Source organism: Delphinapterus leucas, chromosome 14 (genome assembly GCF_059928025.1).
Source record: "Delphinapterus leucas isolate spDelLeu-1000000601 "Yukka" chromosome 14, BTC_Dleu_Yukka2, whole genome shotgun sequence".
Lineage (NCBI taxonomy): Eukaryota > Metazoa > Chordata > Mammalia > Artiodactyla > Monodontidae > Delphinapterus > Delphinapterus leucas.
In genome coordinates this window covers 9474402-9489530 of record NC_143142.1, presented here as the reverse complement: position 1 = coordinate 9489530, position 15129 = coordinate 9474402, and the positions used below count along the sequence as shown (strand labels likewise).

Below are 15129 nucleotides of genomic sequence, written 5' to 3'. Positions count from 1 at the left end.
AGTTGATTTTCTGAATTTTGCAGAAATCCTGGCAATAACATTTTACTATTTAATACCAACAGTGATTTTTCAAAAATCCAAACATGGCTGTTAATAAAATAACATATTCAGGATTTACAGTATTAGATAATGGTAATAGTGTAGAATGGAATATCCTGGTCTTGCTTCCTTCTAACTAATGATACTATGTTGACCTGAAATACAGTATTTAGGATCAGGCTTTTCCCCGCCATCTTGACACTTTAGCCTCATTTCGCTGATTCTCTACTTCTGCACATCTTATGCACGTCTTTCCCTAAACCATTTGCTCATCTTTATTTATTTTTGGGGGGAGATTTATATCAACTTTATTTCAACTTTGCGTATTTTTTATGACGTGCATTATTGTTTCATCGCTTTCAAACCTGCCTCATGTTTTTCACAGTTAACTTTGATTTATTCTTGTGAGCAGACTTGAATCAAAGCACTACATTTACTAATGATGGTAGATTCTTCTGAAGCTCTTTTCTTAAACATCTTTATTGGAGTATAATTGCTTTACAATGATGTGTTAGTTTCTGCTGTATAACAAAGTACATCAGCCATACATATACATATATCCCCATATCTCCTCCCTCTTGTGTCTCCCACCCTCCCTATCCCACCCCTCTAGGCGGACACAAAGCACCAAGCTGATCTCCCTGTGCTATGTGGCTGCTTCCCACTATCTGTTTTACATTTGGTAGTGTATATATGTCCATGCCACTCTCGCACTTCATCCCAGCTTACCCTTCCCCCTCCCTGTGTCCTCAGGTCCATTCTCTATGTCTGTGTCTTTATTCCTGTCCTGCCCCTACGTTCGTTAGAACCTTTTTTTTTTCTTTTTTAGATTCCATATATATGTATTACCATATGGTATTTGTTTTTCTCTTTCTGACTTACTTCACTCTGTATGACAGTCTCTAGGTCCATCCACCTCACTACAAATAACTCAATTTTGTTTCTTTTTATGGCTGAGTAATACTCCATTGTATATATGTGCCACATCTTCTTTATCCATTCATCTGTCGATGGACACTTAGGTTGCTTCCATGTCCTGGCTGTGGTAAATAGAGCTGCAGTGAACATTGTGGTACATGACTCTTTTTGAATTATGGTTTTCTCAGGGTATATGCCCAGTAGTGGGATTGCTGGGTCACATGGTAGTTCTATTTTTAGTTTTTTAAGGAACCTCCATACTGTTCTCCATAGTGGCTATATCAGTTTACATTCCCACCAGCAGTCATTTGCTCATCTTTAAAAAGGGACTTTCTTCGGGGGAAGTTTTAAAATTAAGGAATATCATTCCTTACTAATAGATACATACTTTTGTGTTTTCCCTCCCCTGCTTTTCTGCCCTCAAAGGAAAATGTGATGCTAAGTAACAATCTGTGAACAGTTAATTCCTTTATAAGGTTGGTATTGTAAACAGAAGATTTAACATGAAAATGTAGCATTAAAAAAATTAGGTTGTTTAATAATGGCCTCTTAATACCACCTAAATTGTAATTAGCAGAGTATAACTTGGTTCAGTGAAGTTTTAAATGCTTGCTTTTTCACATTGGCTCCCTGTTCGGGATTCTTTTTGATTTTGTTTAAAATAATACTGATAGAAATATATTTAAGTTATTTTTATTGTATTATTTCAGTCTTTCAATTTGAGGACAGCTTGGCTCAGTCCCTAGTCTTTCCTAAATACTTTGACATAGGACATGTACCCTACAATGATAAAAGTCCACTTATGTGGATCTGTTAAAAAAAATCTTCTATTCTGGGTTTTAATTTCTTGAATAAAAAACATATTTAATGCTGGGTTTCCATCTAAGTAAATGCTTAACTCATTTAAATATATGCTTTTCAAAAACTGGTGTGATTAAAACATTAACAGGATCTTAAATATGAATTAATAATCCCACTACTTCTTGTAGAACAGTGGTCCCCAACCTTTTTGGCACCAGGGACCAGTTTCGTGGAAGACGATTTTTCCGGAGGTGGGTAGGGGATGGTTTTAGGATGATTCAAACGCATTACATTTATTGTGCACATTATTTCTATTATTATTACATTGTAATATATTATGAAATAATTATACAACTCACTATAATGCAGAATCAGTGGGAGCCCTGAGCTTGTTTTCCTGCAACTAGATGGTCCCATCTGGGGGTGATGGGAGACAGTGACACCTGAAGTGTGTTGCTTATGTCCAGTCTACTCTGTGATCTCGTTTTGGTCGCTGTCACTGCAGAAAACCCTGCTTCACAAAGATAGGATGTTGGAAATGGAAGCAGGCTTTTCACTGCTTTTGTGGCAATCTCAGGATATTCCACCTTGACTTTAATAATCCAGAATGTATGGAGATTTGAAGTTGTCTCAAACATACTTTTAAGGCCACTGTCATTTGCAGTCTCAAGCAGTTGATCGTCTTCTAGCACGAACAAAGTTGATTCACCTGGTTTATTCACAAATGGGTCGCGGATCCATTCCTTCCCAGTTCGGGGGCCTTTTGTGTTTGGGAAGTAATGCTCAAACTCTTTTGAAAGCTGAGATAGGTGATAATGCATCAGCTAGGAGAAAGAAGGCCCTGGCTCAGTTTCTTTCAAAATCTCTGCTAATGTTTGAAACATGTCAAAAATCCCAGTGTTCACTTGTTGCCCCCATAATTCCAATTCAGCTTTGAATGCAGCCACCTTATCTGCCCACTTGAACACAGTTATCATTCTCCCTCCAAGTGAGATTGAGTTTGTTGAGCAGGTTGAATATGCCACACAAGTAAGCAAGTTTTGCGACCCATTCTGTGTCACTGAAATGTGCTGCCAGTGGTGACTGTTTTTCTAAAAGAAATCTCTAGAGTGGCTCTCATAACTCAGAAACTCTGGCCAGTGATCTACCTTTGGAAAGCCATCTCACTTCTGTGTGTAAGAGAAGACATGTGTGCTCTGCGTCCATCTCCTCACAGAGCTGCGTGAGCAGACGTGAGTTAAGGGCATGTACTTTAATGTGGTTGATAATTTTAATCACATCCTGCAAGACGTTGTTAAGTTCAGGTGACATTTTTTGGCTAGCCAGCATTTCTTTATGGATGACACACGGTGTATAGACTGACATTCAGAGGAAACCTCTTTGACCCGACTAGTGAAACCAGAAAACCGTCCAGTCATGGCAGCCACTCCGTCCGTGCATATACCGACACAAAATGACCAGTTGAATTTTCCTGATGTGTAATCATTCAAAGACTTGAATAGTTCTGCAGCTGTGGTGGTGGTTGGCAACAAAAGTGCACATAACATATCATCACGCACATCCTCCTGAAAATTATATCGCACAAAAACAAGCGTTGTTGCCTTGTCAACATCGGTAGACTCGTCAACCTGGATTGTGTACCACAGCGACTCATTAATCCTCTCTAACAATTGTGCCTCAATATCCTCTGCTATTTCATCAATTCATCTAGTTATAGTGCTAGCCGAAAGAGGAACACGTGCCACCTTTTGAACTGCAGCCTCTCCTAAAAGTTCACGACAAATGTCCTTAGCAGCAGGCAGGACACCAATAGTAAAGGGCTTCTTAGCTTTAGCAATGCGGTTAGCCGCTAAGAATGATGCTCTCAGTGCAGACACATTTGATGAAGTGGTGGCCTTCAGTAATTGCTTCTGTTCTTTGTGTTCACGTTTTTTTCTTTTGAAAAACTCCAAAGGCTTGTCTTTTAATTCAGGGCGCTTGGTCTCCATGTGGCAAAGCAGTTTTGAAGGTTTCATGGCTTTGTTGGATAGCTGGTCACCACATGTTATACAAGTGGGCTTGGAGAATGTGAATCACCTGTTGCAATGAACCCATAATTTAAGTAGGACTCTTGGTATTTTCTTTTCAGTGCAGCTTTCTTTTTGTTGGCAGTCTCAGAGTCTTCTGCTGTCTCATCATTGGGTCTTTCCCCCTTTTCAAAGAAGCTCTCCAGTGATGTTTGTTTTCTACTCATTTTGGCTAGGGTTAGCTTATGGGCTTACCAAAACTGTGACTGAGACAAGTGCACAGTGCGGGAAAGAGGCGCAGACAGAAGTGGTAATTAAAATAATGGGCGGGCCACGCACGGACTAAAATAAGTGTCGAATTCTGACTTAAAGCCTGCCACCAGATACAGCTGTACAATTGAAGTACAACAACTCACTTGCCCCTATAAGCCTGCCACCGGATGCAGCTTAATTGTCACTTGCCACTCACTGGCAGGGTATTGATACGAGTCTGCAAGCACTTATGGTCTCTGTGCAGTCAAACCTCTCCGCTAATGATAATCTGTATTTGCAGCTGCTCCCCAGCACTAGCATCACTGCCTCAGCTCCACCTCAGATCATCAGGCATTAGATTCTCATAAGGAGCACAAAACCTAGATCCCTCGCATGCGCAGTTCACAGGTTTGTGCTCCTATGAGAACCTAATGCTGCCGCTGATCTGACAGGAGTCGGAGCTCAGGCGGTAGTGGGAGTGATGCGGAGTGGCTGTAAATGCAGATGAAGCTTCTGTTGCTAGCCTTGCTCTCACCTCCTGCTCTGCAGCCTGGTTCCGGTACCAGTCCGTGGCCCGGGGGTTGAGGACCCCTGTTGTAGAAGATAACATGACTGGTTTATAATTTTTCTGTGGTCTAGTTTTTTGTTCTAATTTTGTGAGAATTAAAGTAGGGAATTTCAGCCACCTAATGTAAGTCATTATTTGATGTTTTTCTTGGAGCATCTCACATTCTTGAAAATACACATGGCAAAATCAGTTTCACCAAGAATTTCTGTAACTTTAAGATGATGTAGAGTAGAACTTGACTCAGGCAAGTATCATATAAAGCCAAGTTTTTAGGGCCATCAGTGGCTTACAGCTGAAGATGGCATTATGAAGATAACATCAGTGGTTAGAACCTCTTAGCTTTTCCAAAATGCAGTCATCTTCCAGTGAATGCTAATCCCACTCGCAGCTGAGGCCTGCTGCTTTGGGGATCCCCCTTGGTACGCTCTTAGCTCTTATAATTGCTAGCAACAGGAGCCATGCTGCCTGATAGAGCTGGCAGCTAAGCCCATAGGTGCAGTTATGCTTTCATTCCCTAGTGTGCATGAATACACACCCACATCCACTTATCCACCTGTAGTTTGAGATGAGAGGAGGTAAGAGATAGTTAGGCTTATAGTGCCATGCCTAAATTTGCTGGCTCAAGTTTCTTATTTCACCATCACCTTGCCCACTGGGGAGCCAATGACAGTTTTAGAAACAGTACCAAATCAGAAATCCCTCTGGAATTATCTCTTTTGAAGGAGACACAGGTGTTGATTTTTTCCCTTCCTCCTCCTCCTTGATGGCAGCTTGAAGTAAGGGTGAGGGTGTGGTGACTGGGAGCCAGTACTCTCTAGGAGAGCCAGATCAGCAGAAGTATTACTCCGCAGCCCTGTGCTAGGTGATACCCTATAGGTCCGGACATCTAAATGTAAGCCGGTATCTCCAAAGCATTTCCTAACACTGTCATTGCCCAAGTAGACCTTTATTTAGCTGGGTCCTAACTTCCAACTAGAGATTTTCTTTTCTGGACAGCAGCTATGATATATATAGTTCCTGTCATGTGAGCATACTAATGCCATTCTGCTCTCACAAGCTAGTGCTTTTCAGTAACGTTAGCAGAGGAGGAGAGGAGGATACATTAGGTGAGAAAGTATTGACAGGAAGTCCAGGTAGGCCTGCCACCTGAACCTTCTGGGGACAGGTAACACTGTGGGGCCTGAGCTTTGTATTGGAGTGGCTCTAGGGAAATACGGGTTCTGTGTGGGGGTGGGTCACTTCGAATGGCTTTAGTTACTAATGGCAACGGTATGTTAGGATACTGACCCCTGCATGTAGACGTGGATTTGGAAAGTTAAAAGATCAGCATACGTTTGGCTGAAGGAGCTCTGAGGGCATAATTACTGGGTCTGTTAAACAAAAGAGATCTTGTTTTAGATGGATTGATAGAAAATTTCTGGATCAATTCTGAAACACAAAGCAATTATTTTTAATACAATTTATGACTTGTGTGACTACATTATAACATGTGGCTTAAAATTATATGGGTAAAACACACCTTCACCAGTAATCATCTATGATGCCACTTACTGAATTAAGTTTTCTGAAGGCTATAGTATTAGAAGCATTACACATCTGAAAGCATACTGTTAATGAATGCTATTCTTTCTGTATCAGAAATTCACTTTTCATAATTATTTTTTAGCATACATCTCTGTTGATAAATCCATGTATGTATTCACGTAGCCCATTGTCTGGTTGTACGATCTTTCAACCAAAACCATCCTTTGCAGATGCTTTTACTGACTCTGCTATCAGTGCTAAAGTGAATGGTGAACACAAAGAGAAGGACCTGGAGCCCTGGGATGCAGGTGAACTCACTACCAGTGAGGAACTGGAGGCTTTGGAAAATGATGTTGTAAGCAAAATCTTTTCGATTAGTAACGCTATGGTCATGTGATATGGTATGACAGTCTATCACTTGGTTTTAATTTAAGTATGTTGTTGTGAATATATTTAAAGTAGCAGTTTTATTGTGTAAATAGACTTTGCCCTAGGCAGTATATACAGAAAAATGTTTCTTTGGGATGCTTATGAATTATTTGTATGTTTTTAAAGTAAGTCCTAATAAGCAACATAAAAATTTAAATTGGAAACCATGGGAAACTAGAAATGCTGGCATGTTTTGCTTTGAGTACTCTGCAGAATAGGCAGCCTAAGGAAAGTGGTGTCTTGTCTGTTGACTTTACCTAGCGGTGAGGTCAAAGTGTGACTTTTAGGCTTCTTGTCTGTCAGAGAGGCACTCATTATTAAGATATATTGTTAGATTACATTAGAATTAAAGCAATGAGTAAATTTCTTTGTCTTAAAATTAGGAACATTCTCAACAAAAATCTATTTCCAGAAGGCTCTTGGCATATATTATTTTTACTTTTCCCATAACACATCATCTATAAATCAAATACTTAATAATGACTGTCATTAGGATTCTGTAAATTCTGTTTCTAAACTGTGGAGATAGAAGCAAAAAGTCTCTTGCCAAAAATGAGTGTTTAGATAGTAAAATTTGAATGGGATGGGGGACTTCCCTGGCGGTCCAGTGATTAGAACTTCACCTTCCAATGTAGGGGGTGGCGTGTTTGATCCCTGGTCGGGGAGCTCGTGGCCAAAAAACTGAAACATAAAACAGAAGCAATATTGTAACAGATTCAATAAAGACTTGTAAAAAAGTGGTCCACATCAAAAAAACTTTAAAAAAAAAATTTCAAAGGGATGAAGAATCTTTCATTGAATATTACAGAAAAGTCTTGTTTAACAAATCTGCGTTTGATGTTTAAGTCATTGTCTAGTTGCAAAACTGGAAATACATAGACAATGCATCATTATTAATTTTCAAACTTTTTAAAGAAGCATATATAACTGAATGTGAAGGTTCTCAGGTTTGTGCAGCACATCACCTCTGTGGAGGATATGGAAAAGCAGGCACTCTTTTTGTTTTTTTTCTAATTGATAGCGAAGCAGTTAAATTGATAGATGCTTTCTAGAGAGTATTCTGGCAATGTTTTATCAAAATTTAAAACACACATACACTTTATTTAATCTACGCTGGGTCTTAGTTGCAGCACGCAGGCTTCTTAGTTGTGGCATGCGGACTCTTAGTTGCGGCATGCATGTGGGATCTAGTTCCCCAACCAGGGATCGAAGCCGGGACCTATGCATTGGGAGCGTGGAGTCTTACCCACTGGACCACCAGGGAAGTCCCCACACATACACTTTGGTCCAGCAATTCTACCTCTGAGAATTTATCCATAAGACTTTCAAATAATTATGTATGAGGATGTTTTTCACAGCATTTTATTCTAATAGTGAAAAATAAGAAACATCCTAACTGTCCATCAGTAGCGCATGGGTTAAATAGATTTATTGTACCTCCGTTCAGTTGAAGTACTGTATGTCCACTGGAAAGAAGGATATTCTGGGAAGATACCTAAAACTTACTAAAAGAAAAAGCAGGGCTTCCCTGGTGGCGCGGTGGTTGAGAGTCTGCCTGCCGATGAAGGGGACACGGGTTCGTGCCCCGGTCTGGGAGGATCCCGCGTGCCGCGGAGCGGCTGGGCCCACGAGCCGTGGCCGCTGAGCCTGTGCGTCCGGAGCCTGTGCTCCGCAACGGGAGAGGCCGCAACAGTGAGAGGCCTGCGTACCGCAAAAAAAAAAAGAAAAAGCAAGTTGCAGAGAACTTTCAAAAAAGAGAGCTGATGATAATAATCATATTCTTACATATGCACAGAGAATGTCTGGAATTATGCCCAAGAAGTTGTTAATGGTGGTTATCTGTGCACACTGGGATTGGCAGATTTTACTTTTCACTGGATGTCTTCCTGCACTGTTTAAATTTTTTACATGGAGCATATACTAAAAGAGCATATTTTAAAGCTTCCATAGGTAACTGATTTCCTACCCGCATGTGTTAGGCCGAAGTAGTTGATTTAGTTGTGGAATTACATTATAGTTTTATCTGGAGTAGCACAGAGGGAGCCAAGGTTAATGGGTGACCTTAGAGGCAAGTTTTAGCCTTGAAATTGCCATCAACATTGCTCAGATGACGCTGTGCCCTCTTCTGACATGGATAATGATAACCCCTTTCTACCAGTCAGACCTGATGATCAGTCAACTCAAAAAGGTTTCAGGTAAATACCTTGTAGAAAGGTCACCGTTAGGGAGTAGGGAAAGGAGAGAACCCTGACCTGAGGATATTTTATGAAGTAAGTAAAATGTTCTGAACTTTTACTAATAACATCTCAAATAATTGTTTCGTATACAGTTGACCTTTGAACAGCACAGGTTTGAACCACACTGGTCCACTTACACGCATTTTTTTGCAATAGTAAATACTATAGTAATGCACTATCCAAGATTGGTTGAATCTACAGATTTTCGACTATGCCTGGAGTCAGTGACCCTAACACCCCACCCCCTGAATTGTTGAAGGTTCGACTGTAGTTATTTACCAACTTGTAGGGGCTGATGTGTAGAAGAAAGTTTTTCCTTAAGACATTTTTAAAGCAAATTTTTGCCTGTTTTTTAATTTTGCTAGATTTTGCTTGAATAGTACGATAGATATTGTTAATGTAGATATCGACTATAACTGAATTAAAGAAGACAAATACTTTGTCATTTTGAAAAATGAGCTTCATTTTCTTCTAGTCTAATGGATGGGATCCCAATGATATGTTTCGATATAATGAAGAAAATTATGGTGTAGTGTCTACATATGATAGCAGTCTATCTTCATATACGTAAGTTTTAAAAGTTTGCTTTTGTTTTAATACATATTTGCCTTTGGTTTTCATCAACCTAAATTACGATGTTGAATAAATGTTTCTGTTGGATTTTAAGTTAAACGATTATGTGAAAGAATTATCCTTTTACTACCTACGCTGATAAATTCCCATTAAAACAGGGATTAAATATAGTTTACTTATACCGTAGTTTTTTGCTCTAAATAAATTTTGTTTCATTTTTACACTGTAAAAACTCTAAATTGGTAAGTGCAGAGGTTATGGGGGAATAGTCAATTTAACCAGTTTTGGAAATGTTATATTCCTCTAGGGAAAAGGTAACAAGAAAAATCAAGTTTTGATTTATAAATAAATAGATGACTGTAGCTCTCTTACAGTTTTACCAGCATTTTAAACTCTGAACTCTCTTAATAGTTGATTGTGACAGATATGTAAACTATGACTGAAAAATACTCACTTTGCTTTTTCTTTTCTTCATGTTTCAGGGTGCCCTTAGAAAGGGATAACTCAGAAGAATTTTTAAAACGAGAAGCAAGGGCAAACCAGTTAGCAGAAGAAATTGAATCAAGTGCCCAGTATAAAGCCCGGGTGGCCCTGGAAAATGATGATAGGAGCGAAGAAGAAAAATACACAGCAGTTCAGAGAAATTCCAGTGAACGTGAGGGCCACAACATAAACACTAGGTATTTAAAGGAAATCATGATGCAGTATTTTGGATACACAACTCAAGGTCTGTGTGAGAAGGTGTATTATTATTATTATATCTCATCTTCCTTTAATCTAGCTTAGGTAGAGAATGCAAATGGAGTTGGTTTCAGGTTCTTTTAGAGAAAAGATTACAGTCATCTTGGAAAGTATTTTTTGAGCATCACCTCTGTGGAGCCAAGTGTTGGATATACAGTGATGAGCAAGTCGAGGTCTGGAAGAGCTTGTTAAAGAATAATGAACAGGTTGCGGGGGGAGTACATATAATTACAGTTCATTATGATTTCCTAGATTAGAGGGGTGGTCAGAGTACTAGAAACATGCAAATGAGGAGGAACTAGCATAACTTTGTGGGGTGAGAGAATGTCTAACAGAGGAGGTGATGTCTTGTGATAGGATAGTAGATCTGTCTGCCACTCAAAGAGACATAAAACAGAAGAGTTCCTTGTATGGTGAAAGACAGGTGAAAGAACTTGTCCAGTTCAGGGAAAATCTAGTTGTTTCATATGTCTGGAATACACAGTGTATGTTGAGGTTGCAGTGGTAACAGCTGGTGATAGGAACTGAGGTAGTGAAACTCTTTCTGTGTCATGTTAAAAAGCACCCTGTAGATAGGGGATGGCATGAACCAACTATGGGACATTGAGAACTGGCTGAGACATAGAGATCAGTTATTGTATTGAGGTAGTTCAAGTATGAGAACTTGGTGACCAATGAGACCAGAACCAGTGATAGAAAGGTTAGAAAAACCAGGAATGACCCTGAGTTTTATTTGATAACCAAGCAGATTGGTGGTTGTACTGGTAATGGCGGTAGAAAACATGGAGCAATCTTGAGGGGAGATAGAGTGAGTCCATTTGTGCAATTTACTGCATTTGAGGGGCTCACAGGTCCTCTATGCATTTATTCATAAACATGTTGAGAAACAGCTGCTACATACCTGGTAGAATAAGATACACATTCTGTCTTCAAGGCACTCACAGCTTAGGAGTCGTGATTTGAATTAAAGTGTTCAGGGAGAGATGTTGAGACTGTGAGACTGACAGTGTGGATTTGGGGGATTGATGTTGAAGCCATGAAAAACTAATGAACAGCCACCAAGAGAAGAGATCACAGAGAAAACAAAGTAGAGAAAACCAAGGAAGAACAGTTTCAAGAAGACAGATGTTGATTGATAGAAACAGCCATAAAGAGGCCAAGTGGATAAGAATGAATACACATCTGTTATATTTTGTCCTTAGCAGGAATATCTGAGGGAAAGGAAAGGCCAGAGGCTAGAGCTTAGAGTAAGATGGAAGAATAGGGGTGTCTGGAAGTGGGGCCGTTTGGTTTTAAGTGTTTAACCTTTTAATAACAAGCATTCCCTTCTGCCTAAATTACTTTTAGATATGTTTCATTGGCCTGGTATCTATTAGGATAAAATGATTTAAAGGATCTCTCATTTTCAGGGAAAATAAATATATTCCTCCTGGACAAAGAAATAGAGAAGTCATATCCTGGGGAAGTGGGCGACAGAATTCACCGCGTATGGGCCAGCCTGGATCGGGCTCCATGCCATCGAGATCCACCTCTCACACTTCAGATTTCAACCCAAATTCTGGTTCAGACCAAAGAGTAGTTAATGGAGGCAAGTATTTTGACCAAATTTGTCAATGTCATTGATCAAATACATAGTTTTCTGAATATTTACAGTTTTACATTGTTGATAAGAACATGCATACCTTTAATGATTTCTGTGGAGTAGTTTTCACTTAATTTAAATTTGCCTTTGTGGATATCAAATTAGTAAAACTAGTAAAAATTAGTATGTTATTGGCATATACAGCATTTAGCATGATGAAATACTCATGTATTCAGATAAAGTGCTAAATGTAACCGAAGACATTCACTTGGCAAAAAGAACACTCCACATATGTGAAGAAATTGGAAACTTTGGGTAGGTTCTCAATTTTAAAAATACTGGATGATAAAATTATTTAGATATAGTTTACATGGAAAATCCCAATCTGTGTGAGACACTCAGTGGTTAATATAGATTCATTTTTATGAACTGTTTGTTTATATATTTATATTCTGCTTACTTCAAGAAAGGATTTGAGGTTAACTTGCAATACAAGACACAATCAAGAGTCATGTGAAGATGGTGAAGAAAAAATGTGCTTAAAAAAAATAGAAACAACTCTTAGTGTAAGGGTGAATATTGTAGTTTAGCTTAAGTAAAATACAGAAACTTGAGTCTTCAGTAGGAAGATATTTTTTTCTATTCTGCCTCCATATATAGGTTAAATATAGCCCACGGGTCATGGATCTCTCATACAAGTCAGGGATATTGGACACAGCAGTGCCATAGACTGTATGGAACCATGGTAATTAATAATACTGATGGGGGACTTCCCTGGCAGTCCAGCGGTTAAGACTTGTGCTCCACTATTTACAATAGCCAGGACATGGAAGCAACGTAAGTGTCCATCGACAGATGAATGGATGAAGAAGATGTGGCACATATATACAATGGAATATTACTCAGCCATAAAAAGAAACAAAATTGAGTTATTTGTAGTGAAATGGATGGACTTAGAGTCTGTCATACAGAGTGAAGTAAGTCAGAGAAGAACAAATACCGTATGCTAACACATATATATGGAATCAAAAAAAAAAAAAAAGGTTCTAACGAACCTAGGGGCAGGACAGGAATAAAGACGCATATGTAGAGAATGGACTTGAGGACACAGAGAGGGGGAAGGGTAAGCTGGGACAAAGTGAGAGTGTCATGGACATATATACACTACCAAATGTAAAATAGATAGCTAGTGGGAAGTAGCTGCATCGCACAGGGAGATCAGCTTGGTGCTTTGTGACCACCTAGGGGGGTGGGATAGGGAGGGTGGGAGGGAGACACAAGAGGAAGGGCATATGGGGATATATGTATACATATAGCTGAAAAAAAATAAAATGGGAAGCTTTTTAAAATTTATTAGCCTAAAATTAATTTTATCTTATTATTTGAAAGTAGTTATAAGGCCAACTCATGGGATTCTATTTATATTACTATTAAAATTGTAATTACTCGTGGAAAAAAAAAAAGACTCAGTGCTCCAATGCAGGGGACATGGATTCAATCCCTGGTTGGGGAACTAAGATCCCACATGCTGTGCAGCACAGCCATAATAATAATAATACTGGTGGTGTGTTAGTTACTAACTCAGGGCTAACAGTGGACATTCAATTTTAGGTATTTAAGTTTGGAAAGTTAGAAAAATAGAGAACACTAAGTTTCCAATTTCATTTGTTTTCATTGAGTCTTTCTCCAGAATTCCTCTCCAATGAACACTCTTGAGTATTTTCTATACATTTGTATTGGGGGTGAAATTTCTTTGCTCACTGAGTAAAGAATTTTAGTTGTTCATGAACAGAATTTTCAAAATAAAAAACCTGAAAGGGGCTGGGAAATGTATGATACTCAAGTGTGTGGAACCCTATGGAGAGGAGACCTGGACTGTTTCCTAAGATTAAGGTAAGTGATATGTCATGTTACATGTTAGCTGTATCTTGACCTGTGCATATCCCTCAGTGTCAGTTTATTTGGTGATGACTGCTTTGTAGTTGCATTGTTTATTAAGCAGTCTCTTAGATGAATGTTTAACTGCATAAATTATTTAGAAGGTCCCCTTTTTCTAATTCGATAAGATTAAAATATGTGTTCTGAAAAAGCAATGAATATTAACCTGTCACTCCTGTGACTCTAGAAAATAGTAGAAGTAATGTTCTATTTCTACTTAAATGTACCTGCTTAATGAGATTTCAAACTCAACCTTACATTAAAGTATAAACTAGATGAAAACCACAGACAGTTATAAGAAACCAGCATTTTTAATAAGATATAATAGCTGATGTGTCAAGCTAAAACTTTTAATAATAATCTTATTCCTGAGTTTTGTGATTTATTGTGTGAAATTATCTGGTGTATGTTATACTCCTTTTAACAGTTGATTACCAAGAAACAGTTATAGAAGCAGAATTAATAGGCAAAGTCTTAACTGTCTTCTTCAGTAGTATGTGTAGACCTTAATTAACCCTTTGGGAACGTGTATTCATTTAAACAGACTTAATTTTAAGGAGGTTAAAGTAAAATGTGAATTTATGTCAGTTAAGTTATGCTAAAACTTATCACAAATCAAATGACTGTCCTCAAAGGGTTAAAATGTGCAAGAAATCATTTTTGTCATTTTACTTTTTTTTCTGTTTACTTTTTTCCCTCATTTTTTTCTTTAGTTTTTATACTTTCCTTCATATCATTTGTTCTGTCAGGTGTTCCCTGGCCATCGCCTTGCCCATCTCCTTCCTCTCGCCCACCTTCTCGCTACCAGTCAGGTCCCAACTCTCTTCCACCTCGGGCAGCCACCCCTACACGGCCGCCCTCCAGGCCCCCCTCGCGGCCATCCAGACCCCCGTCTCACCCCTCTGCTCATGGTTCTCCAGCTCCTGTCTCTACTATGCCTAAACGCATGTCTTCAGAAGGTACAATACCACAATTTGTTCATGTTTTTGTTTGTCTTTGTTTAACTCCTATGTGAGTTTATAATTACAAAATAGTTTCCTCTTCATTATTTAATAACCTATAATTTCTGTGTTTTAACTTCAGTTTATTAAAACTATTTCTATTAACCTTTTGTTCATTAGAGAGAAATTTGATAAATGCTGTGTGAAGCTATGAACTATCCTGAATTGTAAGAATGAGGGTTTTGTCTCTGCCTGGTAATGATGCTCTTTTACAGCCCAGGGCCTTCTCCCTTCCACTTTACATACAGTGTACAGTGGTTAATGGTAAACAGTGAACTTTCTTCATCAGTCTTGGACTTTTTGTAGAACCTATCGTTTTATAGCTCCTTGGCCAAGGTACTAGTGAATTTGCCTGTTGGCCATAGGCAGGAGTGATGGTTTAGGGGTCCTTTTTGAGAGGGGCATTACATGTAGCTGCCTTTGTGTGTTTACTCTTAGATTACAATACAGAGTTTAAATTTGTGTTTGGGGAATTAAAAAAAATAGTTTTGTAATATTTCATAGTGAAAGTCTTTAATCT

At 38.8% G+C, this 15129-nt stretch overlaps 1 protein-coding gene across 20 annotated transcripts in view; it reads left to right on the top strand.

Moving 5' to 3' along the window:
* The window catches only part of ATXN2 (ataxin 2), a 136998-nt gene that overhangs the window by 60978 nt on the left and 60891 nt on the right, over positions 1–15129 (top strand). For 18 of the 20 annotated variants that reach the window (XR_002648000.3, XR_002647999.3, XR_016387479.1 and 15 more), the window contains exons 6-10: positions 6339–6463; positions 9250–9341; positions 9830–10027; positions 11498–11676; positions 14358–14567. Coding sequence is in view for 13 of the 20 variants with exons in the window: in XM_022597870.3 (XP_022453578.1) it covers positions 6339–6463; positions 9250–9341; positions 9830–10027; positions 11498–11676; positions 14358–14567 (804 nt within the window). In the remaining 7 variants the exon portion in view is untranslated. The remainder of the gene's footprint in view (positions 1–6338; positions 6464–9249; positions 9342–9829; positions 10028–11497; positions 11677–14357; positions 14568–15129) is intronic. The other 2 variants (XM_022597872.3, XM_089894493.1) reach the window with 2 other exon arrangements.